This window comes from Lontra canadensis, unplaced genomic scaffold (genome assembly GCF_010015895.1).
Source record: "Lontra canadensis isolate GAN:19392208 unplaced genomic scaffold, GSC_riverotter_1.0 scaffold20, whole genome shotgun sequence".
NCBI lineage: Eukaryota > Metazoa > Chordata > Mammalia > Carnivora > Mustelidae > Lontra > Lontra canadensis.
Genome location: NW_022631014.1, coordinates 23,058,110 through 23,085,862, shown reverse-complemented (window position 1 = coordinate 23,085,862; position 27,753 = coordinate 23,058,110). Strand labels below are relative to the sequence as shown.

Genomic DNA, 27,753 nt, shown 5'->3' with positions numbered 1-27,753 from the left:
AAAGTCTCTACTCTAATGTTGCCTTCCCAGTGAAGTTTTCCCTGACCATGCTATCTAAAACTGTAGCCTTAGCTCCAGGCTTCCGTACCCATTTCCCTGCTTTATTTTTCTCCATAGCAATTAACACTGTTGATAGGTTGTATATATTTATTCTTATTTATTTGTTGTCTGTCTCTCCTTATAGAATGTAGGCTCCAGAGGGCAGGGTTTGGTTTTGTTTTTTTTTTTTTTTCTGTCATTCTGTACAGCATTTCCAGTGCCCAGGTCAATGTCTAACATGTAGGCAGGTGCTCAATAAATATTTATTGAAAGAATGAATGAAACTAGACTCCCTCTGCTTTCTTCCATTCGGAACTTTGAGACTTGTAACTGACTATTTTCCCCAAGAGGGACCGACCAACCATTGTAAGACTTCGGAAAGGCAGAAGTGTTGAGCAAAAGCCCTATTTCTGTAGCCTGCACTATCTACCCAAACTGTCTTCCAGTGGGGGTCGGAAATGGTGCAGGTCAGACCATGTGTAGGCTGTCAGGGGGCGTGGAGGAATTTGGCCCTTTGTCCGCTTATCTTTTCTGGATCAGGGCATGGGGATAAAGGAGTCCAAAATCTGGAAGAGCGAAAACCCAAAGTAGGTCTTCACAATTACTTAATTTTAGGAGTATTTTTCTTATTTAAAAAATAATAGTGATTTTCTGGGGGGAAAAAATGGAAGACTGTCCTTCCAACGAAAACGGTGAGAAAGGTGGGCGTGAACATGGGCAAGGCAGATTTGAAGATAGGGAGGGAGATAGGTGTGGATGTGGGCAGACCATGGGGAGGCAGACCTTGGGGAGGCAGTCACAGGGAAGGCAGGCTCACCCCTTATTGTATGTAGTGAGAGCTGAGGCTTCCCTTTCACTTCACAGAGCAAAGAGAAGGCTTTGAGGTATCAACAACATGGGCTACTGGGGTAAGGAAGACGAATCTGGGTCTCCTGAACATCGAGAGGCATCTCTCCGCTGTGGACTAGCCAGTCTCCTCCAGCTCCAAGAGGTCATCCACATATTCCAGAACCTCTCCCTGTAAGAGACAATAGGACACTTGTGTTAGGTGGGCTACCTGACTTTAAAAGTGCCAGTAATGACGTGCCTGGGTGGCTCAGGCGTTAAGCATCTGCTTCCAGCTCAGGACATGATCCCAGCATCCTGAGATGGAGCCCCGCCTTGGGCTCCCTGCTCCGTGGGAAACCTGCTTCTCCTTCTCCCTCTGCCTGCTGCTTCCTCTACTCGGGCTCTCTCTCTCTGTGTCAAATAAATAAATAAACATCTTAAAAAATAAAAATAAAAGTGCTGGTAAGCAGAGACTGTCTCTAAGATGCCCCTGCTGGCTGCCTGCGTGGGCTGGAGCAGCCCTTCCCCACTGCCCTTGCGCCCAGAGGACCTGACGTCCCCCTGGGAGGGACGTGGCTTCCCCTCCATGTGAACATGGAGTCACGAGCTCTGGAACCCCCGCGGGTGGCCCGTGGGAAGGGGGCAATCCAGCCACCCTCTTAAAGACCTGCTCAGTGCCCCCTCTTCTGGGCACCCCCGAACCCTTAGCAGTTATTCCACAGGAGCACTCTCTATCTATTCCCCTCTGCCTTGATCAGCAGACCATGAGCTTCTCCAGGACCAGCACCTGGGTTGCTTTTCTTCCCCGGAATGTGGCTCTCAGAAGGTGGGAAACCTGCTAAAGGAATGATGGAGAGTATTCGTGCATGGTGCTGGTGTGCTCAAGCAGTCACTCTCTTTACAAGACAGTCTCCTGGGTACAGTGGGACCCACTTGCCCACTGTCAGGACTAGGAGCCTACCTGCTCCCTCCTTCTGCAATCAGCCTTAAGCCTCAACCTGGAATAGCCCAGCATACTTTCTGATTTCCTTCTCCACATTGATTTCTCTCCCACAACACATCTGGGCCCAGCTGATGACACCCATTCTCTTAACTGCCAAGAATGAGTGAACCACCAAACAGGCCAAGTCCTGCTCCCGTGAGGGCCAGCCCCACTGATGCCAACCACCCCTTGGCCTCCTTCACAGAAGTCACCATCCCAGGCCTAGAGCCTATTTGCTCTTTTTGATATTTTAACACACTTCCCATTAGAAAAATATCAGCATCTGAGGATAGTTAGGAAATCTCCCAAGTACATGAGACGCTAAAGGGAGTCTTATTATTTTCACCAAATACATCTACCTTGTCATGCCTGAGATTAGAAACTGAAGTTATGGAAGTGGAAGACTACCGATTGAAAAAACGATGTTCTGGGGTGTCTGGTGGCTCAGTGGGTTAAGTGTCTGCCTTTGGCTCAGGTCATGATTGCAGAGTCCTGGGATAGAGTCCTGGGATCGAGCCCCGTGTGAGGCTCCCTGCTTATCGAGGAGCCTGCTTCTCCTTCCACCTGGCTCTCTTCCTCTCTCGCTCGCTCGCTTTACTCTCTCTCAAATAAATAAATAAAATCTTTAAAAAAAGAAAAAATGATGCTCTTTGGTTGCTTTCTGGATCCCAAAAGGAAAACACAGTAGAAGGATTATATGTATGGCCCTGACAGCTGTCTCCAGAGTTACTGTTTCCTGCTGTGTGGCTGCTGTGACATGGGGATGATGGTATTGTCTGCTCTTAGCTCCCTAATAAGTACCCAAGACAATACAGATGAAAGAAACACAACCCCCTCTGTGGTTTGTTAGAATGGAGGCACCAAGAGCCTAGCTCAGATCTGCTTGGGGAATGCACCCATTCCCCAGCCGTTGGAAATGTCGATTACTGACGGCTGATAGCTGCCCCTTTTCTGGACAACTGATCTTGAATAAAAGGAGCAGCCCCACCAGGGAGCTTAGACACCAACCCCTCTGGGCTGCCAACAACCAAGGACAGAAGGATAAGCTGCCTGTAAAATTCAGGAAGATCTCTGTGGTACAATCCATGCTCCAGAACTCCAGTGGGATCAGGCTAAGCTTGATTCCAGCTGAGACCATACATCTTCGTGGCTCCTTCCCTTGCCCCTCCCTTCTCTCCTACCTGAGAGCACTCCCTCAACAAATCACTCCTGTAAATTATAATCTATTTATTTTAGACCTTCCCAAATTAAACAACCATCAGAACCCGAAACTTGAAGCACCTATTTCAGCCTGCTTTATAAAGTTTCTGAAACCGTAATAAGTGTCTGCAAAATTTTTAACCAGTGTGAGAACTTTCAGGAGCTCTTACAACACATTTCGACCCCAGGAAGATAATAATAAAGGAGAATGCCCTAACTTCAGTAGCTAAATCGTATTGATGTTTTGTTTCAATGTAGTATTTTGTCCTTTGGAAATTTTAAAGATTAAATTAGGAATTTTATTGTATTGATGATACTTTGTTTTAAATAATTACTTGCCATAATTTGATATCTAGAAAAGAAAATACCTTGTTCTTTAGAGATGGATTAATTCTTTCACAATTCTAAAGCTTTGATTAATAAGTTAATTTCTTCTAGGACCTTTGACAGACTCCTTTTTTTATCTTGACTGTATCAAGTCCAAGAATACTAGGAGTTTTAAAGCCCAGAATAAGCCTGATGTTCAACGGGTGAATACTAACCAGCTGTGTAACTTTGAGCAAGTCACTCCACCTTTCTGAATTTATCTCCTCATCTGTGACATGACAGAGCATTTCTGAATATCATAAAAATTCTCTTGTGCTAATATGTATGATTTTTTCGAAACATATTGTCTTTGTACATCAAGAGCGTTCAAAATGTTCATAGCCCTAGACCCAGGAATTCCACCCATGGAAATTTATCCTAAGGAAATGACCAGAAAAGAAGTAACCAATTTAGTCATAGCTATGTTATTTGTGAGAGCAAAAAGCTGGAAGCAACCTAAAAGCCTGCAAAAACAAAAAGCTTTACTTTAAAAAAAATTGATACCAGGGAATATTAGTCATTAAAAAGTCATGTTTATAATAAACATTAACAAGGTTACAAAAAACATACAATCCTCTCAGTAGGTGCAGAAGACAGCAAATTACAAAATTCAACACCACTTCATGTTAAAAATACTTGACAAACTAAGAAGAGAAGGGGAACTTTCTCAACCTGACAAAGGGCACCTACCAAAAAAACACATAGCTAGCAACATTCTTAATGCTAACACAGAATGTTTTTCTTCTAAGACTGGGAACAAAACAAGGATGTCCACTCTCCCCACTTCTATTTGACATCTTAGTGGAAGTTTTAGTCAGGGAAATTAGCAAAGAAAAATAAACAAAAGTCATCCAGATTGGAAGAGAAGAAGTAAAATCACCTTTATTCATAGGTAACATGAAACTCATGTTTCATGTAGAAACTCCTAAGCAACACAGTCACACACACACACACACACTTGCATGTACAAGCACGCATGTGCACGCACACACACACACACACAACTATTCGAATAAACAAGTTCAACAAATTTGCAGAATTGCAATATCGATACACAAAAATCAATTGTATTTCTACATACTAGCAATGAACAACTGAAAAGAAAAATTAGAAAAAATTCCATTTGCAACAGAATCAAAATTAATGAAAATTAAGAAAACATTACTGAAGGAAATTAAAGAAGACCTCCAGTAGTGGAAAGACATCCCATGTTAATGGATCAGAAGACTTAATACTGTTTAGATGTCAATACTATCTAAAGGATCAAAAAATAAATAAATAAAGGATCTTCAGATTTAGCACAATTCCTACAAAAAAATCCCAGCAGCCTTTTGCAGAAATTGGCAAGCAGGGGCGCCTGAGTGGCTCAGTAGGTTAAGCATCTGCCTTCGGCTCAGGTCATGATCCCAAGGTCATGGGATAAAATCCCACATCTGGCTCCCTGCTCAGTGGGGAGCCTGCTTCTCCATCTGCCTGCCACTCCTTCTGCTTGTATTTTTTTTTCTCTCTCTCTCTGTATCAAATAAATAAATAAAATCTTTAAAAAGAAAAGAAAGAAAGAAATCAGCAAGCTGATGCTATAATTCCTATGGAAATGCAAGGACCCAGAATACCCAAAACAACCTAGAAGAAGAATGAAGTTGGAAGACTCACATTTTCAATTTCAAGATGTAGTAAAAAGCTACAGTATTCAAGACAGTCTGGTACTGGCATAAGGATAGAAATCTGGATCAATAGACTAGAATTGAGAGTCCAGATATAAACCCTTACATTTATGGTCAGTTGATTTCCTACAAGGGTACCAAGACAATCAAATGGAAAAGAAAATCTTTTCAACAAATGGTGCCGGGACAACTGGATATCAATATGTAAAAGAATGAAATTGGACCCCTACCTCACATCATATGTAAAATGAAGTCAAAATAGATTGTAGAACTAAAGTCTTAAAGTTATAAAAATCTTAAAAAAATAAGAGTGAAATTTCATGATCTTGGATGAAGTGAAAGTGTCTTAGATATTGACACCAAAAACACAAGCAAAAAATAAAAAAGAAATTGGCAAGCTGATACTGTAATTCAGATGGAAATGCAAGGGACCCATAATAAGCCAAATCAACGTAGAAGAAGAATGAAGTTGGAAGACTTACACTTTCAATTTCAAGATGCAGTTTCAACCAGACACGTTGGATCTCATTAAAATTTAAAACATTTATGCTTCAAGACACCATTAAGAAAATGAAAAAGACAACCCACAGACTGCAAGAAAATATTTGCAATTCATATATCTGATGGAGGACTTATAGCCAGAATATATAAAGAACACTTACGATTGAACAATAAAAAGACAAGTATCCTAATTAAAAAATGGACAAAGAATCTGAATAGACTAGACATCTCTCTAAAGAAGATATACAAGTGACTAATAAGCTTATGAAAAAATGCTCAACATCATTAATCATTAGGGAAATTAAAATAAAAACCACCATGAAGTACTATTTCACACCCATTAGAATGGCTATAATAAAAAAGACAAACACCAAGAAGTGCTGACAAAGATGTGGCAAGTTGGAAATGTCATACACTGCTGGTGGGAAAGTAAAATTGTGCACCCACTTTGGAAAACAGTTTGGGAATTCCTCAACAATTTAACTGACTACAGAGCTACCATCTGACCCAGCAATTCCACTTCCACATATATAAGAGAATTTAAAACTTCTGTCCAAACAAAAACACGTGCACAAATGTTCATAGCATCATTATTCAAAATAGAAAGTGAAAACAACACAGTGCAAATGTCCATCAACAGAGGAACACGTAAACAAAATGTGGTATATCCACAAAGTGGTATATTATTCAGCAATAAAAAGGAATTTTACATGTAACACAATATATATTACAAGATGGTTGAACCTTGAAAACATTATGCTCAGGGAAAGAAGCCAATTGCAAAAGACCACCTACCATAAGATTTTATTTATATGAAATGTCCAGAACAGGTAAATCCATAGAGACAGAAAGTAGATTAGTGGTTGCCAGGGGCTGGGGACAGAGATGGGGGAGGGATGGACAGAGGAGAAGGAATGGGAATGACTACTAACAGGTTTGGGATTTCTTTTGGGGGTAATGAAAATGCCCTAAAATTCTTAGTGATGGATACACAACTTTGCACATATACTAAAAACCACTATATTTTGTACTTTATGGTGTGTGAATAAAGGTGTTCTAGAAAAACATCACAAGGGGAAATTCTCATATTACCATTTCAAATGGAAAATCCATGATATCTATTACAGTTGGGTTTCTTATAAATAGATATCAGAAAATATATAGAAAACATTAGAAGTATATATCTCAAAGTATCAAGAGTGGCTTGCTCTGGACCATTAGGAACTCAGCTCTTCCTTTTTCTAAATATATTTTTCTCCACTCTCCAAACTAGAGCATCCAACCTTGCTTGTGCATAGCCAGCACTCCTTCCTTTGCAGCGTCCTTGTGACCTTATGTCAGGCTCTGCTTCTTAACCCAACCTAGGACTCAGGACACAGTGATCACTTTCTAGTCTATAAAGCCTTTCCACATGCAGTGTGATACTTCATTTTCCCAACCCTGTGAGGTCAACATTGTTAGTCCCATTTAATAGATGGAAAACCAGAGCTCTGGGGAATTTAATGCCTGCCAGTGATGGGTCCACCCCATGCAAATTTTTGCATGGAAAGCAAATTCCGTGATCATAACTTATTTCAAAGTGCTCCACCAAAAACCAGGGCAGTGGAAAGAGAAGACCCAGAGGCTCACAGAACTTTCCTCTCCCCCAGCTCTTTGTCTATGAAGTGAGGGGTCAGGCCAGCTAGTCCCTCGCTGCCTTAGGAAGCATGCCCTGGTTTGTTTCAAACACATCTCTCTAAATACCCCCCATAATGAGGACTTTTCTGTGAGTAGGCTGCCCCACCCCAAAATGACTCTTCCATCAGCAGTGGAGTCTTTGTCAAAAAAAGGAGTCAGCTGAGGGGCACTCCGCTGGCTCAAGTCAGAGAGCATGTGACTCTTGATCTCGGGGTCATGAAATCAAACCCCACACTGGGAATAGAGATTACTTAAATAAAAACTTTAAAAAAAGAAAAAAAGGAGGCAGCTGAATGAGAATCAGGAATTTCAAGCAATCTCAGAGAACGAGAAAATGACTCACAGCAAGGACTAAATTTACAAAAAGAAAAAGAAGAAAAAGATAATAATCATAACCCAGAAAAACTGGGATGAGGCTTTCCAAGTGTGTCTGGAGTGCTGAGTCGTTGAAAAGCCACTGCAATTTTATAAAGTTAAAAAATTATCACTGGATGACTTCAATGATAGGTTCCTCCATATTCACCTTCAGGAAATGCGGTGCTATGACCTGGGTTTCCTAGAAAGCTGTGTTCCCCCCTCCAATGCTCTTTCATTAAAACGCTCACAGAAATTGTATTTCTCAAGGTTCCCTTCTGTTTCAGGGATGGCTCGGCCTTCCAGTGATTCCTGCAAAGATGTGAGTAATATTTTCTCTCAGCCAGACATGCGCTCAACATGAAAACTTACCTCATCATCATCCATTATATTTTCCTTCGCAAAGTCATACAGCTCTTTCTGGAGTGTAGTCACATTAAAGAACTGAACGGCTTCCTGTTCAGACACAAACACAGAACAGTTTCTATGACCAACCCTTTGATGTCAGAACTGGAGGGAAGGGGAGACAGGGTATGGACTTCTTTTGGGGGTGATGAAAATGTTTAAAATTGGACAATGGTCATGGTTGTAAAACTCTGTGACTCTACTAGAAACCACTAAACGTTTCAAAAGCATGAATTTTACTGTATGTAAAACATACCTCAATTGAAAAAGAAAGGCCAACCCCAAATGAGTGAGAGAGTAAGACAGAAAGAGAGAGCAAGTGTGTGTGTGTGTGTGTGTGTGTGTGTGTGTTGGCAGGGGCGTGAGGTGTGTATGGCAAACTGGGACAGTATATAAAAATCCCAAGGAAAATACAAGTTAAGGGCAAAGAACAACTAAAAAAGATTTTTTAAAAGTAATATATAATCTGTGGAGTTCCCTGAAAACAAACACATGCAAAGCTGAGCTTGTCCATCAAGTGAATTAAATGATGGTCCATCCATAAATGAATCTATCTTGGAGGTGTTAAAAAATAAGTAGGTGTGTGAGTGTGATATGGAAAACATTCTTGATGAATTCTTGGAAAGACAAAGCAAGTTGCGCAACAGCAGGCAAAGTGTGACCCTGTTTCTGTAAAAATAAATAAATACAAGCTGTATATACGAGCAAATGCAGAGGGTAAAGAAAAAGTGTGGGATTTTGAGGGAATTACATTTTCTAAGTAAAACTATTTTGCAATGTTTGAAATTTGTAGTTTTTACTGATATAGGAATCAGAATAGAGCAGTAAAATGTTAAAAGACCAAAAAAAACCCACAAAAACCCACCCAGAAAAAAGGGGTTCCCCTTCATTTCTATAATAATGCTTTCCCCTAAGAGGCAAAGCAGTCGCCTAACGTGAGAAGAGGCCCGCAAACGTGGTGCCCCGCGCCCCGCCACCTACTGGTCTGGGCTGGAAATGCTCATCTGCGAGGCCCCACTTGTCCCTGTGGTACTGGTAATACACCAGGTTCTGCCGCATGACCTTGTCGTCGTGGTCGAAGAGCAGGTAGCTGACCGCGCAGGGGGCCGCGTTCTTCAGGTCGTTCACTGAGGCCGGGGAGAAAAGAGGCACAGGAAATCAGCAAACCGTGCCCTGAAGTTCCCCTCAGCCGCACTGGCTTCCTAAAGAAAACATCCATGGGCAAGCCCCTCCTCCAGAGCCCCTCCTTGGGAAAGCCTGTGACGGGCCAGAGCCATCCCTGGGTGGGCCGGGCACAGACTGGGTCTCCACAGCAGCCTGGGGAGTGGTTCTGAAACATGGAATTTCTCGTTAGGTAGATGCCTTTGCCGAAATGTCTCCTATGTTCTACTTCAGGCTCCACTGACCTGAGCGGGGAAGGCTGGGTCCCCTGGACTGTCCTGGGGCTGAGGAATGTAGGGTGGAGATGCCTGGGTCCCATCTGGATGGCACCATAATCCCCAGATCCACGCAGCCCTCCTACAGCTAACCTAAACCTAGAAGACACAAAGGATGGTGGGCCTTCTGGGCTGGAAGCGAGGTGAAGTCACCCGGTATCGACGTCTCCTTTGACCTGCCCCACCTATGACAGCACCTTCAGCACAGGGGATCTGCAGGCGTTGGGATTTGTTTTGGAGGTGGGGGGCAAGGGGAAAGAGGTGATTAGCCGCAAGCCCTTGGGTATTTATCCTGGCACATGGCCCTCCAATTTACAGCCCACTACCTCTGCTAAAGCTCTAGTTAGCCAAAACGTGGGTATGAATAAATTGTGCCACCCAGTGGCTGTCTCCTGTAACAACAACCCTAAAAACCTACGACTTCAGGGCGCGGGTTATTCACAAGGTCTGCAAGGTGGGGAAGGTAGTTATTTCACGGTCTCCGGGGCTGGGGTTCAAGCATAAATAACACCTGTGCTCAAAAAATTGAATGTGGTAGATAATCTCAAAAGAGTTCGCAACAGGGCTGACTTTCAAGAAGCTAGTTTCAAGAAGTATATCTTACTCATACTTTTCACTTGTAAACCCAGAAAGCAAAGATCTCCCGTGGAGCAGCGGGTAGAGCTAGAGGTTTTGGTCCACGGGTATCTACAGGTCACAGCCACCGTCTCTGATACGCAGGGCGATCTTCAGAGCGTGTGAGGATTCCAAGGACAAGTGTGCTGCCAGAGCCTGGATGTATCTGGAACGCTTCTAAAGGCCTAGTGCTCTGGCTTTGCGCAGGCAGAGCCACGCCCTGCTCAGAGAGCTGGAACACCTGCTGGATTCTTTCCCTTTCAGAGTCCAACATGGGGCCTAGCTCAAGAAGGTGCCAACACAGGTTTTCAGGAAAATGAAATAAAAACACCAGCTTATCAAACAACAACTGTAGCTTGTGTTTTCATCCACAGAAAACTTTTATTTCTTTTTTTAAAAGATCTTATTTATCTGAGAGAGAAAGAGAGAATGAGCAGGGGGAGGCATAGAGGGAGAGGGAGAAGCTGACTCCCCGCTGAGCAGGGAGCCCAACGCAGGGCTCGATACCAGGACCCGGGATCATGACCTGAGTCAAAAGCAGCTGCCTAACTGACTGAGCCACCCAGGCATCCCAACAGAAAACTTTAAAACTGTAAATCCCAGACTGGCAAAGTGTTGACAAAAGTTCAAGTTGGGTGATGGGCATACTATACAGCTCATTATACCATCATCTCTAATGTACACTTTACATTTTCCAGAGTAAGTTTTTAAAATATACATGACTTTCCATAATTCTCATTAAAATAGGGCTCTTCCAAGCATGGATGAATATAAACACAGAGTTAATACTAAGTGGGGATAAGTGGGGGAGATGGGAATGGGTGCTCTGCTTTGGGTGTTTCTCTGTACATCTCTGAGATGCTCACTTTGCTGTAACAAGCCTATACTACAAGTCTTTTCATAAGAAAGTGCTAATCAATCACTTAGACTGAAAAAGAGGGCTCTTCACAAGCAAAACACTGTCTAGGAGAAAACTGTCCCCTTGTCATTAGAACGCAGCCAAATAAATATTTGCTGAGGACCCATCGTGAGCTTGGTGTGTCTCATGTGAAAGCATGTTCCTAGATTATATAGAATAAGACTTGGGGCGCGTGGGTGGCTTGGTCGTTTGGGCATCTGACTCATGATTCCGGCTCAGGTCATGATCTTGGGGTGGTAGGATAGAGCCCCATATCAGGCTCTGTGCTGACCACGAAGCCTGCTTAGGATTCTCTCTCCCTCTGCCCCACCCCCACCCCAGCTCACTCTCTACACCCCACCCCACCCCTCACCAAAAAGAATAAGACTATTGTCCTCTATGCTCAATGATCCTTTACCTAGTACCAGGATTACAGTGGCAAATAAAATGTCATCCCTGCCTCTATGCATGGGAAGGGACATCTGCTGAAGACACACCTCACCCTCCTGTTGATCTGAGGAACGTCCCGATCAAGGGACATTTCAGGATATCTCATCGCATCCTTAGATGAGGTTCAGGCTGTCATAATAGCAGGTTCACTGCTGAAAGGGGCAATTTCCCCTACTCACAAAGCTTTACTGTAAATGACAGCTACAGGGTCTTCTCAAGAATAATCCTGATGAGCACAATTAAATACACACACACACATATATATAGAAGAAAATTTTTTTCTTTTTTTTTTTTTTTTTTTTTTGGTCCCTTTTTTAACCTTCAGCAGGCACATCTTTCAGTCCTGAAGAGGACAAGAAGGGACATAAAAAGGCAGGTGGCTATTGCAAGAAGAGGAAACTCAACAAAGAATATAATAGCCACAGTGGGGAAAGAGGGCTGTGGAAGCAAAGGTTGCTGGTCCCTTGACAGCATATCCCTGAGTCCCCGAGGACACCCATCCCTGAATGGGAAGGATCCTCCTGTGCTTGCTACCGCAAGGTTCCCACCACTCAGACAACATCAGTTATGGGGAGAGGAGGAAAGGGCAAAAAGACAAACTCTGAAGTCTGAACTCTGATGAACTTTCTCTTACATTTGTTTCCCTTCGACTCCTTGGAACGTTTTGATAGATTAACTCGAATTTCAGGCCCAGGAAGGACAGAGTGGAATAAAACTCAGTCTGGAAGGGAAGGCTGATGATAGGGAAGAGATAAGACCATGTGCTAGTGTACAAAAATACCCTAAGAATTCCACATGTATCAGCTCACAAGGTTAGAACAATTATCTCCAATTTACAGATGAGGAAACTGAGGCACAGAGAAGCTAGGAAGTGATGAAGCGGAAACATAAACCCAGGTGGTCTGGCTCCAGGGTCCGTGCCCTGAATCACCAGGTCTTGCTGGCTGGCTTTCTGTGCAAAGCACGGCACCAGGGCTGTCAACACAACCTTGACGAATTCTCTCAACAACCAGAGGTAAGAGTTGTTACCCCCGTTTTTTACAGATGGGGAAGCTGAGTCTCAGGAGAATTAAGGACCTTGCCTAAGAGCTGGTAGAAGATAATTACTTACATTTATAGTAAGCAAACTGCAAGTAATGATACATGGTGGCCACAAATTTCTCCACTGGGTAGCCTCCTATAACGGGCGTGAGGTTCTTTTCACACTGTAGTTTGCATTCCAGGACCTCCACATAATGATCTGAAAGAAGCCACACAAATTCTCAGAGCAGCGCATTCATCAGCCTCTCAGTACTCCCTCTGCCCCACTCGGTGATCCAAGTAAAAGGTAAAGATGATACGGGGAAAATACTTGCAACACTTATGATGAAAGGGCTAAAATCCTCAATACATAAACTTCCCTAAAACGGTAAGAAAAAAGACAAACACCCAATATAAAATGGCCAAAGGATGTTCATGGAAAAGAAATCATAAAAATGGCAAAGACAGGGCGCCTGGGTGGCTCAGTGGGTTAAGCCGCTGCCTTCGGCTCAGGTCATGATCTCAGGGTCCTGGGATCGAGTCCCGCATCGGGCTCTCTGCTCAACAGGGAGCCTGCTTCCCTTCCTCTCTCTCTGCCTGCCTCTCTGCCTACTTGTGATCTCTGTCTGTCAAATAAATAAATAAAATCTTAAAAAAAAAAAAAAAAAAATGGCAAAGACACATTGTGAAAAGATAAACCTCATTTGTCATGAAGAAACACAATCCCACCTAAAATATTTTAAATTGCTAAATTTGCAAACAAAAACAAAAATCCTGTTTTGTTGAAGTAGGGTTGACACACACATTACGTTAGTTTCAGGTATACAACATAGTGATTCAACAAGTCTATACGTTTTGTTGTGCTCCCCATAAGTGTAGCTACTGCCTGTCATTTAAATGGGCAAAAATTTAAAAATTTGGTAACACCCAGTGTTAGGGAGAATGGTGAAATTTACACTCTCCTATTCTGTCATTAGAAGCAAAATATGAACAAATTTTTTGGAGAGCCATTTGGCAAAATGCATCAAAGGTTAAAATGCACATATCCGTTGGCCCAGCAGTCTACTTCTTTTTTTTTTTAATTTCTTTTCAGCATAACAGAATTCATTGTTGATGCACCACACCCAGTGCTCCATGTAATACATGCCCTCCATAATACCCACCACCTGGCTCCCCCAACCTCCCACCCCCCCGCCCTTCAAAACCCTCAGATTGTTTTTCAGAGTCCATAGTCTCTCATGGTTCATCTCCCCTTCCAATTTCCCTCAACTCCCTTCTCCTCATTATCTCCCCATGTCCTCCATGTTATTTGTTATGTTCCACAAATAAGTAAACCATATGATAACTGACTCTCTCTGCTTGACTTATGTCACTCAGCATAATCTCTTCCAGTCCCTTCTATGTTGATACAAAAGTTGGGTATTCATCCTTTCCCAGCAGTCTACTTCTAGGAAAGTTTCTTTAGACACAAGCACATATAAGCACTATTGCAACAACAAGCAGACCTGGAAATAACCTGACTGCCAATCAACAGGTGATTAATCAATTATGGTACATACAAATAGTAGGAATCTAAACAGCCATTAAAAGAGAATAGGTAGACCTAAATATAATAATAGAGAAAGACATCAAAGACTACATTTCCCAACCTCCCTTGCAGCTGGGTTGGCGCCCTATGATTAGTTGTGCCAATGAAATGTGGACGCAACAACTAATGAAAGCTACTTCCACTGCTTTCAGGACTGGTCACTAAAATCCTCCCACAGGAACCTCGGCCCCTCCCTTTCCTCCCTTCGTGCCCCTACCGGCAAAAGATCCAGGATGATGGTACACATTTTGTTGGCCGGACTGTAGACGATAGGTACTCTCACACATTTTTGCTAGGAAACAAAATGGTAACTTAAAATACTAAATAATTTACAAAGACATTTTCTCTTTGAACTACCAATCCGACTTATGTTGACTCTGAAAACACACCTCCACACTTAGCCAAAAAAAAAAAAAGGCCTGAAGTTCTCCACTGAAGTATTACATGTAATATTAAAACACTGGCACAGGTTGCTGCGCCGCCACCGCCCGAACCATGGTCCGCGCTCCACTCGGGCTCTCTTAGCAGCAGCAGCCGCCGCCGCCGCCGCCGCCCTGTGATCGGGGCTTCACTTCCTCCTTTTCTTCTTGCTGAGCCACTTTCCTCCTAGAGCTATGACCGTCGTCTCCGTCCCCCAGCGGGAGCCACTTGTCCTGGGCGGCCGCCTTGCATCTCTGGGCTTCTCCGCCCGTGGTTACTTCGGGGCCCTCCCGATGGTGACCACGGCCCCGCCGCCTTTACCCCGGATCCCGGACCCCCGGGCACTGCCCCCCACCCTTTTCCTCCCTCACTTCCTCGGGGGAGACGGTCCCTGTCTGACCTCACAGCCTCGCGCCCCTGCACCTCCGTCCAATTGTAGTCTAGCTACGGCGGGAGGCACCCCTCGGGCAGCGCCAGAGAAGCGGCGAAAGAAGAGGGTGCGGGCCAGCCCGGCGGGGCAGCTGCCCAGCCGCTTCCATCAGTACCAGCAGCACCGGCCGAGCCTCGAGGGCGGGCGGAGCCCCGCGACGGGCCCGAGCGGAGCGCAGGAAGTCCCGGACCAGGCGGCCAGTTTGGCCCCAGGTCCTGCGGCCGCAACCCAAACTGATGAAGCGAGCCCTTTCCCCGGCCAGCTGCTGCCCGCGGCGCCCGGCCAGCCCTTGTTCAGAAGAGAGGTTTTAAAATCAAAGATGGGAAAATCGGAGAAAATTGCCATTCCCCACGGCCAGCTTGTTCATGGTATACACTTGTGTGAACAACCAAAGATAAACAGACAGAAAAGCAAATATAACTTACCACTAACCAAGATCACCTCTGCAAAAAGAAATGAAAATAACTTTTGGCAGGATTCTGTTTCATCTGATTTACTCCAGAAGCAAGAAAAAAGGCCTTTTAAAAATACTGAGAACATTAAAAATATGCATTTGAAGAAATCAGCATTTCTAACTGAAGTGAACCAAAAGGAAAATTATGCTGGGGCAAAGTTTAGTGATCCACCTTCTCCTAGTGTTCTTCCAAAGCCTCCTAGTCACTGGATGGGAAGCACTATTGAAAATTCCAACCAAAATAGGGAGTTGATGGCAGTACACTTAAAAACGCTCCTAAAAGTTCAAACTTAGATCTCAGATTGCAGTATGTCTGTAAAACAGTTTTTTCAAAATCCCAGGACTCTTGAAAAGAAAATTGGTACAGAAATGGAAATTTGCCTTGTAACATACAAGTGCAAAGATGAGTTTAAAAAATTACAAACAACTTGTATTATATTTTATATTTTGTAAATACTGTATACCATGTATTATGTGTATATTGTTCATATTTGAGAGGTACATTATAGTTTTGTTATGAAAGTATGTATTTTGCCCTACCAGTTGGTAGGTGTTTTGTATATATACAACGGAGAAATTTTAAGTGTGCTAAGGCACATGGAAGACCAATTTATTTGCACAAGGTAATGAGATTTTTTTTTTAAAGAAACAGCTATCTAATCTCAAGGTGAAGATCTAAATGTGAACAGTTTACTAATGCACTACTGAAGTTTAAATCCGTGGAACAATCATTGTAAACATGGGGTTTGTCTGTCTTTCTCTAAATTGATTTCTGCCTTCTAATCTGTAATTACTGGAAAACTCCTGTTCCCATTTTTACCAAACTTAATTTCTGGTTTTTGGTTTATCCATTCAAATTTAAAATACCTCTAATTTAAATGCCAACAAAATTAGTTGTGATCAAATTTTTAAATATAATAATAATTTGGCCTCCCCTTTAAAAAAAAAAAAAAAAGACTGGCACAAACCAAATATCCATCAGAGAGTTGAATAAACTGTGGTGCCTCATTCCCCCCACCCCTCAGTGGAGTAGTCAGCAACAGCAAAAAAGAATGACTCTATGTGCTAGCCAGGATATATTGCTAAGTGGAAAAAACAAAGAACAGAACAGTGTATAAAGTACGGTACCTATTTGGTGTGAGAAAAGCAAACAAAAAATACAGAGAAATAGATGTACGTATATACAACCTTTATAGAGAAAAAAGAAATCAGGCAAGAATCCTCAATATCTGCTCATTTGCTATGTGTATGGTCATAGGGGAGGGGATGGAGACAATTTGATGAACAGCAAATTGTCCTCATCATGAAGTATTTTTTTCTCAAATTATTTATTAGTATCAAAAGGAAAAATAGTATTGCTGAAAAGCTGGGAACTGGAAATTACCTGAACCAAATGCTTAAAAATCAACATCACCAGTAAGGGGCAAACAGGTACCATGCACATCTGAATGGGATACCCCGAGAAGCATACTTCTGTAATGTTCCAGCCCAATGTGTACAACCTGAATGTAATAGGAACCCATATTGAGGAATATCCTATAAAGTGACTGGCCCATGTTCTTATATATTTTTTAAAGATTTGACTTATTTATTTGACAGAGAGAGCACAAACAAGGGGAGCGGCAGTAGAGTAAGAGGGAGAAGCAGACTCACTGCAGAGTAGGGAGTCCAGTGTGGGGCTCAATCCCAGAACCCCGGGAGCAGGACCTGAGCTGAGGGCAGATGCTTAACCGACTGAGCCACCCAGCCACCCCTAGCCTATATTCTTAAAAAAATATGAATGGCATAAAAAAAAAATTAATGGCATAAGAAGAAAGGCCAAGGAACTGTTCCAGATTAAAGAATACTAAAGAAAAATGACAAATAAATAGGAAACATGATATTGGACTGGATTGTACCAGGAAAGAAAAAGTTGCTAGAGGGCATTTATGGAATAAGGGGCAAAACTGCAATATAAACTATGGATCGTATAAAAGTATTGTCTCAATATTAAGTTGCCTGAATTTAATAACTGCATTGTGGATTTATAAAGAATATTGTTATTCTTGGGAAATTTACTGAAGTATTATGGGGTAAAGGGTCATGATGTATGCAACATACTCTCAAGTGGTTCTGTAATAAAAATAATTACATACACATATCTAGAGAGAATGATGAAGTAAATGTGGCACAATCAGTGTGAAAAATTGGTGAATCTGGATAAATAGTTTATGAGAATTCTTTGTACTACTCTTGCTACTTCTTTTGGATTGGTTTGGATTACTTAAAAATAAAAAATCAAAATAAAACTGAAAATAAAAAAATTATTTTAAAATAAAATATAAAAATTTTAAACAAAAAAAATTCTCAATTATCCATCTATCTACATATAAAGATATAGAGATATATCTTCGGTAGATCAAAGATAAACTGATCTTTGCTTATTTTTGTAGGAAAAAAAAACCTTATAGAGGTATAAGCTGGAAGGTAATAAAAATGGTTCCTTTTGAGGTGAGTGGAATGGGTAGAAGAGATGTGGATAGAAGCAAGACTTCCTAATAACTGCCTGTAACTCCTTCCTCCCCTTCAGCCTAGGAGATAATAACTCCACTACTAGTAGCCCGAGGGTACATTTTCCCCCTTTGGGGTTCACCTTCACCCATATTTCTATGAACAAATCCATATTGAGGTATCCTTGTGTATGTCCGCCATCTATCTCCAGTCAGGACCCTGACTATATAGAAGGAGACTTATTTTTTACAATGTATCCTTCTGTGTCTTTCACAGTTTATGCTATGTGCATATATGTTACCTATTCGAAAAATATAATAAGGTCCCAGATTAAGTATAATGTAGGTGAGGTGAGACGATTTCACTGGGGAAGACTCTAGTCAAGACTGCCTGGGTTCAAATCCCAGCCCTTCCCCAGAGAACAATAAGCACAGAACTTAACCTCTCTAGGCCTCAGCTTTCCCAGCTATAAAATGGGGAGAATGCTAGTACCTTTCTCATAGGGTTGCAAACTCAAAATAATACCCACATAGAGTATAGAACAGGGCCTGGCATCTAGTTAGAACATAATGTCACTTTTTCTAGCAACTGTCTATAGTCAAAACATGGTAACTCCAAGGAAGCACTCTTTTCGTACCCCTCCTTTAGTCTGAGTGTGGGGAGTACTTCCTGATATTATAGGCATGAAGGGATGTGGGAAGGAACACGAGAATTGAGCACCAACTAGGAAGCTGTCTTGTGCCCCCACCTCCACAAAAAAAGAAAATCAACCCTGAGCCTGATCAAGCCTCACCATCCAGCTACCAAGTTATAAGAAATACAGGGAATAGAGGACCAAAAGGGTACAGTCAGCAAAATCCAGACTATGGGAATCTCTCGGGGGCCAATGATCTCGTTTTTTCAATAGCCAAAGGGAGAAAATAGATGTAGAGGAAAAACCTACTGATGATTTAAAAGCAACCAATTTGCTACAGTATTTTTGAGGCTGGAGGATATTACGCTAAGTGAAATAAGCCAGTCACAAAAGGGCAAATGCTATAGGATTCTACTTCTCCAGGGTACCCTGAGTAGTCCAATTCACAGAGACAGAAAGCGGAGTGGTGGCTGTCAGGGAAGAAAGGGAGCTGCTGTTGAATGGGTACGGGACATCCATTTGGGAAGATGAAATGATGGGTGGCTAAGATGGACAGCGGTGGTAGGGGCACGTCAGCGCACATGTATTATACGCCACTGGAATGCACCCTTAAAGGTGGCTAAACTAGTAAAGTTTTATACAGTGTGAGTCATGAATTGCTCTCAGACCCATTTTTATTTTTCCAAAAGCCTGTAGGGGATCTGTAACTGGGCAGGGCTGATCTGTGGGACCCCCTTTCTAAGCCTGTGCTTGACTGAACACTGTACTTAGGGATTTTTTCAGAAACCCCTGCTAAATCAAAGGCTGGACATGTGGGTTACATATTACCTCCCCAGCCACCATTCATACTGAAGCTCAACAGCTCCTCAGAGGGACGCCTGGGTGGCTCAGTCAGTTAAGGGTCTGCCTTCAGCTCGGGTCATGATCCCGGGGTGCCGGGATCAAGTCCCACATTGGGCTCCTTGCTCAGCAGGGAGTCTGCTTCTCCCTCTGCCTCTGTCTACCACTCAGCCTACTTGTGCTCTCTCTCTCTTTCAGATAAATAGATAAAATCTTTTTTTTAAAAAAAGGGGGAGGCCCTCAGAGTCCCTCAAGTCCCCAGGAAGGCACACAGATACCACAGGACAGCTGTCCCATTTACATGTGGAATATGGCCTGCCACCAACCTGCGATGGAAAGATAGAAATCCTTGAAGTCCTTGATCTCCCTGGAGCCCTCGCAGGCAGCGAGACACTCGTAAAAGGCTTTGAAGAAATCGGGAAGGGCCAGCTCCATGTCTGTGACAGACGTCCTCCAGTTCTCGCCATTGTAGGCCCGCACGGCCCGGATGAACAGGCTCTGGAAAGCAAGGAGAGGGGGTGAAACTCCCAGACATGAAGGAGCAGAGTTGTCCAACCGAGAAGACTCAGACCATCGTGGAGGTCCACTCTCATTAGTCCCCAAAAAACCACGCCAACCCTTAATTGAATAGGAAGCCGCCAGGAACTGACTTATATCTAGCTTTTCTATCCTATGTGCAATGGTACTCTTCTTACTTGATTCAAAAAGTAGGAGGTGTTTGTTAATAAAATCAAATTCAAGTCAAGAAAAAAAGAAAAACTAGTGACAGAAATCAGGGCACTGGCCGCCAAAGGGCAGGGGTTGGGACAAAGGTGTGACAGGAAAGGGGCCTGAGGGAACATTTTAGGGGAGATGAAAATATTCCGTGATGTGACTGTGATGGTAGTTACACACTCGCATACCTTTACCAAAATTCATTGAATTATACACTTAAAATTAGTCAATAAATTTCAAATAAGTTCTACGTCAGTAAAGCTGGTTTTTACAATTGAAACACAGAAGAGATATATGCTTGACAGCGGGTGGCAGACACTCTTCTCCCAACAGTTAAGTATAAACTAGGAATGCCAAGCCTTAGTGCTAGTTCCTAGGGAGGGCGGGCATGTGCCAGATGGTGGAACGTCAAGACACTTCTGCTAATTGCTGACTGGACCAGATAAAAGAGGAATAACTGGGCTGAGGAAGCCTCTGAGTCTCACAAGAAAAGAGACCTCGGGTACATGCACGACCCTGCTCACCTGGAGGGTCCTGCGGAAATAAGCACGGCATCCTCCACTTGGAGTTCTTGTTCAGCTGCTCCAGGATGGGGGTGTCTAAGGACCACCCCGCAGACCTGAACCCCAAGCTTCAGGTGTCAGGTAGAGAAGCTGATCTCCCTGAACCTCCTGAGCATGCAGCATCCCCCGGAAATAAGGCAGGCAGAGAACCGAACTGCATGCCCAGAGGCCGGGAAAACGAGCAGCAAGTCCAAGCAGCTGGCTCTGCAGGGACCGCTGGGCGGCCGAAAGAAGAAAGCCACACCTGGAGGCGCAAGCCTTGGGCACACAGCCGGGCAGCCCCAGCCCACCTGGCAGGACTCTGAGGGAGAGAATGGTCTAGCCCACCTGCAGTTAGATGCAGTGCCCTGACCACGAGCTCTCAGCTCTGCTCCCCAAGTCCAGTGAAGACCACAGTGGAAAAAGGTACAAAGGCAGAAATTCTTTTCACTGAGAATGGAAAAGGAGCCAGCAATAGACAGGACATTTCAACAACTTTTGTAAGGACAGAAAGCCAAATTATCACGGAGGAGGGTCTAGGGGGAAGTGATCCCCCCCACCTGTCGCCACCATGCACCACACTATGTCATACACCTGTCGGCATTGCACTAGCGACCACAGAGACTGGTGCTAGGCACAGAAGAGAAAGCAGGGCCAAAAGTCTGAACAGTATTGTTAGAGCCCCAGGTTTCCTTGCACACCCACCTGTCCACCCAAGGGATCATACCTCCCAAAGGCGCTTCTCACCAGAGATTGGTGATTTATTCTAGAGACTCCATCTATAAGGGCTGGAGGGTCAGGGATCAGGCATAGCAGAGTGGGGGTTGAGGCATGAGGCTAAGAACCAAGAAGCAGATAAAGTCTCTGACTCAGCTGTGAGGCCCCCACCGCTTTCCCCAAACTGGCTCTCGGTCACAGGCAGACAAGCATATTTCACGAGTCCTGCAAGAGCCTGGAGAATGCTTCCCTGGAAAACTGATCAAGACTCTGTACTCTGTATCTGAGGGTCACCACCAATGACAAAGTGAGCTTGCAGTCTGGTCGCATGACAGGTGACCCTAAAGTCAGTCCTTGGCTGGGATCTATCAGCTCCTCATGGATACTTCCAACACATCCCTCTGTTTTTTAACCGTGCCCTAAGCCTTCCCAAGTACCCATGCCCCTGGCTACCAAACTCAATAGGTCTGAACAACAGTAAGTGCTCAAAGGAGTTAAATGCTTCTTCATTCATTCCCATCAGACTCCCCTTCACAGATGCATAGATTTCAGTACCCTCTAATCTGTCAAGTCAGTCCTCCAAGCTCCTCAATTCCCTTTCCACCTCAATACATACATGTATGTGTATGTGTGTGTGTGTGTGTGTGTGTGTGTATGTGTGTAAAAAGATAGGTCTTCTAGTTTCATCAGAAATGGAGACTTACGCTCCTGTTTCTTGTGTTTTTGGTCATTTATGGATGATATCCAAGATACGTGTTTATTCCTCTATCTTAAAACTAAATGATCCAATGCCCTTCTTAAAAAAAAAAAAAATATTTACCTCCTTACAGAGGGAGAGAGAGTAGGAGTGGAAGGGGGCATAGAGGGAGAGGGAGAATCCCAACCAGACTCCCCATTGAGAGAAAAGTCTGACCTGGGGCTCAATCTCACAACCCTGAGATCATGACCTAAGCAGAAATCAAGAGTCAGACACTTAACTGAGCCACCTAAGTGCCCCCAAATGACCTTATTTCTAAAATACAGCATTTAAAGGAAATGTGGCTTTAAGTGCATCATAGAATGTAAAATCTCATTCTCAAACGGGTCAACTGTGCAAAAAAGTCAATCATTTCCATTGTCATAAAACTCAACAACGCCACCAAAAATCATTAGAGGTCCTGGGATGTCAATAGCTATTCATCAAGACCCGCTTCTGCAGCCACTCACACTACAACTGGCTGGCTGTGTAAAAACCCAAATATACCTCGTATGACTTTGTTTCCAAGTCCTTAATGTAGTCCTCGGCATCAGGCAAGCTCTTGTAATACGCCATGTTTCTCTTCATCATTTCATCATCGGGGTGTTTCAGTAGAAAGGTGTGAGCGGCAGCAATGGCTTTTGGAAGATTATTCGCCTGAGTACAACAAAGAAAGGGGAGATCTGCTCAATGGAGGATGAGCAGTGATTTTTGCAAAACCTTCAAGTAACTCTGTGTTTCAACACGATGCTTCCAGCTGAGGGTTCCGGACATCCATGGCCCATCAAGACTTGCGCTCTCTTGCCCTCCAGCTTCCAGTGGGGTTCACCAGTGAGGAGCCCCAGTGGGAGCCTGAAGGAAGGCAAGAGGGTAAAGTTGGGTTACTTATCTCCTCGCTCCTCCCTTCAGTCATCTTGGGCCACTACTGGCCTTTATCTGAAGGTCACAGCTCTTCTCAAGGTGGCCCTCTCCCTCCTTCCTGCTTCCTGGAACTGTCCTCTCCTGAGCCTTTTTTGGCCTGGCGGGGGGGGGGGGGGGGTGTGTGTGTGTCATTACTAGCCTTTGTAAATAACCACTTTTCAACATTCCTCCAATTACCCAGTGGGACTACACCACACCTTTTCTGCTGGAAAATATACTAATATTTTCCAACATATAAATATATTGGAAATATATATAATATATATAAATATATATAAATAATGTAAATATATAAAATATATAAATATAAGTATATAGAAAATATATAAATATGTAAGAATATATATGTATACATATATCATATATAATATAGAAATATTATATATTATATATTTCATATAAATTTATAATATATTAAATATATATTAAATATTAGATCTATATTATATAGATATAATATATAAATATATAAATGTATATTTATATATTTATATATAAATTATTTATTCACTTCAGCTTGGACCCTGACCTCTGGAACATGGAGCTACATCTTGGCAGCTAAGCCTCCAACAGAAACCCAGGCACGTTTTGGAGAAAAGGACTACCCTCCCAGGTGCTCTTGAGAGACAAGCCACCTACATGAGAGGACTCCAGCCACCTACCAAATAAGCCACTCCTAAATCGGCCTCAGTGTGTAGCAGGAGCAGACAGCTTTGTCTCCCACACCAGCCTCCAGACTGTAGGTGCCGGGGGCATGTATATGCATACCTCCAATCATGTCCTCCCCCACCCCATACACGGAGATTGACAAGAGAAACATCGTTAAGGCAAAAAATAATCCACACAGTAACACCACCTCAAATCACTTCTTCAGTGACTTTCTACTGAAGCAACTAAGTGACGATCCTGGCTTCCTAATAAAATCTTGAACCTTTCCTGTCCTTTGGGAGATCTCAAAATACCAAGACAGATGGTATTTCACCGACTTCTAAGTAAGTGATTGTATCAAGACCTGTGAAAGGTTTTTAAGAATAGCTGTGACCATCCTGACCTTTGAGGCCACCATCATGAAGGAGAAAACCTTTGCCTTCCCATCACATTAAGTAAAATACTCTTCCACTCCTCCCTCTATCACTTGTTTCAAATTCATCTGTAGATGAATCAGCTTCTACTAGTCTCCACTTTTAAAAATAAAACATTTCCCCCTTAATTATATGACTCAAATTTGGTTCAGACTGTATCTGGCAAAAACTAGGCAAAAAATAGAGAATTAAAGGAGTCATTTTTGTTAAAACATAGTCCTTTAGGAGCCAGCCATCATTTTTCAATGTCCTGGAGCTTTATTAATCTTATCCCCCCGGTTCTATTTTAAACTATTTTTTTATTGCCAGGACAAACATTTACAAAAGTGATACTTTATGTAAAAATATGAACACAGAAATAACTCAGCTCTTCACCTATTTGGGGTTTTGTGCTATTTTACTGTTCTTGTGAATGCAACCTAAGGTGGCTCTGTTTCAGAAATATGAAAAACAGATCTTGCAATGCAAAGACTCAAAGCAAAGTTTCAAAACAAAACAAAACAACTTCTACCTCCAGGGTCTGGAATGCGCCCTGAATCTATTTTTGTAGTCATGAAAATGACTACAATATATTCCCTTAAAAATCATTTTCAATTAGCTAAAGTAGAAACTGGACTCTGAGAGGGCTTTTCTTGGCAAAACCTGGTAACGACCCGCGAAGTTAAAGTCGCTTTATCCAGTTAGGGCATTTAGCCCATTCTTAAAACTTGCGGGTCCCCAGAGAAAGGACTCCAAGGATCAAGAACTGCCATTTGTGCGCTATTTTTAGCCAGCAATCACAGAGTTTAAGCAGCCACAGAGGAGTATGACAACTGTGTTAAATTCCAGATCAAAGGGCCGAGAGCGCCAACCTTGATGAGTCACAGCGCACAGTTCTGCTCCTCTAGGCCGGGGTGTGTGCTCCCGACAAGCCCTTGCCCTGGCCAGGCCTCAACTTCCTTTTCTTTAAAAGGAACTAGTCGGCACCTCAGGTCCTCTTCCCTTCTGTTACTGAAAGTCGCCACTTATTTGAGAAAAGGGGGTTTTTAACGGTATGCACAGAAAAGAGGAGTCTGTCTTCAAATAACAGGTAACATTTATCAGGCACTGCTGGGTGGCTAGACGCTCTGTGTACGTATTCTCTGCCCCAGAATAACCCTTCTAGATAAGTATTTTCATCCCTATCTAAGATGAAGAAGGGGGGACAAGATTTGGAGGGGTCCTTTGGCAACGCTGGGTGGGAGCAGGCTGCACGGGGGAGGCGGTGCGAGGCCACCCCAGGCGGAGGGGCGGGGCCGGGCCTGGGGGCGGGGCCGGACGGCCAGACTTGCCTTGAAGTAGGCGAACTGCAGGAACTTGTACGGCTCACGGCGCTGGAAGTCGGCCAGCACTTCGCGGCTGGGCTGGGACTGGCGGAAGGCTGGCAGGCCCTGCTTGCAGCGCTTGAGGCAGTGCGCGCGGCGCAGCAGGCCCCCGAAGAGGCGCAGCTCGGGGTAGTGGGCGAGGCCGGCGGCGGGCTCGGGCTGGGGCACCGCGCTGCAGTTGCGGTGGCAGAAGGCCTCGCTGTCGCGTAGCAGGCGGTGCAGCCGCAGGCTGATCTCCAGGTAGCCCACGCTCTCCGCCCAGTGCTCGCCGCTGTACTGGTCCAGCGCGTGCCGGTAGGCCGACTCGAGCGGCATCAGCTCGTCCCGCGGGAAGCTGCGGAAGCTGTAGCGCTCGTACTGGGCCCGCCCGCAGCGCGGCACACAGCCCGCGCACAGCAGCGCCAGCAGCGCCGCGGCCGCCCGGCTCCCCCGCTCCATCGCGCCCGGCGGAAGGAAGGAAGGAGGGAAGGAAGGAAGGGAACGAGAAGGCAAGGAAGGCGGAGGACTGCGCTACGCGGCGAGCCCCAGGCTTGGGAGGCGGGGATACCAGCCTCCGGCCCGCCCCGTCCTGCTGGCCGTCCCCACCCAGCTGGGGGTCCGGGAGAAGCTCCCGGCTCCGGGAGGGTGCCGAGGTGGTGCTGCGCTGCCCTCTGGTTCTGCACGGTCTAGCCCGAGCTCCCGGGCTCCACTGTTCATTTGTTTGGAGCTGGCGGTCTGTAAGCCAGGCGCGGCGCTAACGGATCACAGCGCAGCTTAAACTTTCTCATCACTGAAGACTCGTGAAATCACAGATTTCTAGGCGGTGCTCTCGGAGTTTTTAACTCAGCAAGTCTGAGGTGAGGGTCTGAGGATTTGCATTTCTAACCGGCACCCTGGTGAGGCTGCTGCTGAGGGCCCAAGGCTTGCACTTTGATAACGCTGCCAACGACCTTACATTTCAGTGAGAGAGGAAAAAAAATAGAATTAATAAGGATGTCAGTGGCATTTTGTAAGCTACTTAGCTGATCAAGTTGAAGATGCACACACCTTGAGTCTGCGATTTTACCCTTCAGAATATGATCAAGAAACTTGTATGTGTGCCTCAAAAGATACAGATGGAGTGTTAAAACAGAGCTGTTATTTTCCTAATTCTTTATACTTTTATTTTCAAATAATTTGCAGAAAAGTTGCAAGGATAGTACAACAACTCCTATGTATCCATGATCCACATTCACAAATAACTAATATTATGCCAGTTCCTTTCTTTATATTTTTTTCTGAATCATTTGCAAGGAGGTTGTTTATATTAAGCCCATGTGACCCTTAATCTTACAGTTTGTAGGTCCTAAAAACAAAACTAGACAATGATCAATGATCAAATCCTGGAAATTTCATGTTAATAGAAGAATTTAATCTAAATTCCCTATTCCAGTTTTATCAACTGTCCTAATAATGTCTTCTATGTACATTTTCCGCCCCTCTGGACAGGATGCTGTCCAGGGTCATATATTGTATCAATTCGTCTCCTCAGTGTAGTGGTCTCTAATCTTTTAGCTTTTCTGTTCTTCAGGTTTTCTCATTATGCCATTGACATTTTGCAAGAATACAGTTCAAAACAATGCGAGCCACTATACAACTAGTAGAATGGCCAAAATCCAAAATACTGAAAACACCAAATGCTGACAAGGATGTGAAGCAAGAGGAACTCTTATTCACTGCTAGTGAGAATGCAAAATGGTGCAGCCACTCTGAAAGACAGTTTGACAGTCTTACCAAACTCAACATACTCTTTCCACACCATCCAACAATCAATTGCACTTGTTAGTATCTATTGAAATGAGTGCAAAATTTATGTCCACACAAAGACCTGCACAGAAATGTTGACAGCAGCTTTATTCATAACCACCAAGACTTGGAAGCAAACAAGATGTCCTTCAGTAAGTGAATGGATAAAGAAACTGTATAATTCATCCAGACAATGGAACATTATTCAGCATTAACAAGAAATTAGCTATCCTACCATAAACAGACATAGAGGAAACGTAAACGCATTTTACTAAGTGAAAGAAACCAATATGAAAAGGCTACATACTCTATGATTCCAACTGTATGATCTTCTGGAAAAGGTAAAACTATGAAGGTGGGCGCTGAAAGGGTCGGTGATTGCTGGGCACTGGGGAGACACAGGGATTAATAGGCACAGCACAGATGACTTTTAGGGTAGAGAAACTATAATGGTGGATGAGTGTTATCATACCCATTTGTCAAAACTCATGCAATGTACAACACCAGGAGTGAGCCCTAATGTAAGCTGTAGACTTTGGGTGATGATGTGTTAATGTAGCTTCACTGATTGTGACAAATGTGCCATTCTGGTACAGAATTTTGATATTGGGGAAGGCTGTGCATATGCGGTGGCAGAGGTATT

At 43.8% G+C, this 27,753-nt stretch overlaps 2 protein-coding genes across 3 annotated transcripts; one reads left to right on the top strand and one right to left on the bottom strand.

Annotated features, from left to right (window-relative positions):
• Positions 1-133: 133 nt before the first annotated feature.
• On the bottom strand, positions 134-25,905 carry CRTAP (cartilage associated protein). Of its 2 annotated transcripts, XM_032861311.1 has the most exons (7): positions 25,314-25,880; positions 22,508-22,657; positions 19,618-19,789; positions 12,527-12,655; positions 8,998-9,143; positions 7,984-8,067; positions 134-1,057 (listed from the first exon to the last, which is right to left on the bottom strand). In XM_032861311.1, the coding sequence occupies exons 1-7, from the start codon at positions 25,782-25,784 to the stop codon at positions 1,004-1,006; spliced, it is 1,206 nt and encodes a 401-aa protein (XP_032717202.1). In that variant the 5' UTR covers positions 25,785-25,880; the 3' UTR covers positions 134-1,003. The 2 variants fall into 2 exon arrangements, with proteins under 2 accessions (XP_032717202.1, XP_032717203.1); XM_032861312.1 differs by lacking the exon at positions 12,527-12,655 and having other exon boundaries at positions 25,314-25,905.
• On the top strand, positions 14,594-15,747 carry LOC116869786 (proline-rich nuclear receptor coactivator 1-like). Its single transcript, XM_032861313.1, has one exon. It carries the CDS (start codon positions 14,638-14,640, stop codon positions 15,619-15,621), a length of 984 nt encoding a protein of 327 aa, XP_032717204.1. The 5' UTR covers positions 14,594-14,637; the 3' UTR covers positions 15,622-15,747.
• Positions 25,906-27,753: the final 1,848 nt, after the last annotated feature.

Bases quoted from the DNA above. Each gene is read 5' to 3' on its own strand.
- CRTAP (XM_032861311.1), bottom strand. From the start codon at position 25,784: ATGGAGCGGGGGAGCCGGGCGGCCGCGGCGCTGCTGGCGCTGCTGTGC. The intron at 22,658-25,313 runs GCAAGTCTGGCC...TGTTGTACTCAG, and splicing joins TGCAGTTCGCCTACTTCAAG to GCGAATAATCTTCCAAAAGC. The intron at 1,058-7,983 runs GTAAGTTTTCAT...TGTCTCTTACAG, and splicing joins ATATAATGGATGATGATGAG to GGAGAGGTTCTGGAATATGT.
- LOC116869786 (XM_032861313.1), top strand. From the start codon at position 14,638: ATGACCGTCGTCTCCGTCCCCCAGCGGGAGCCACTTGTCCTGGGCGGC.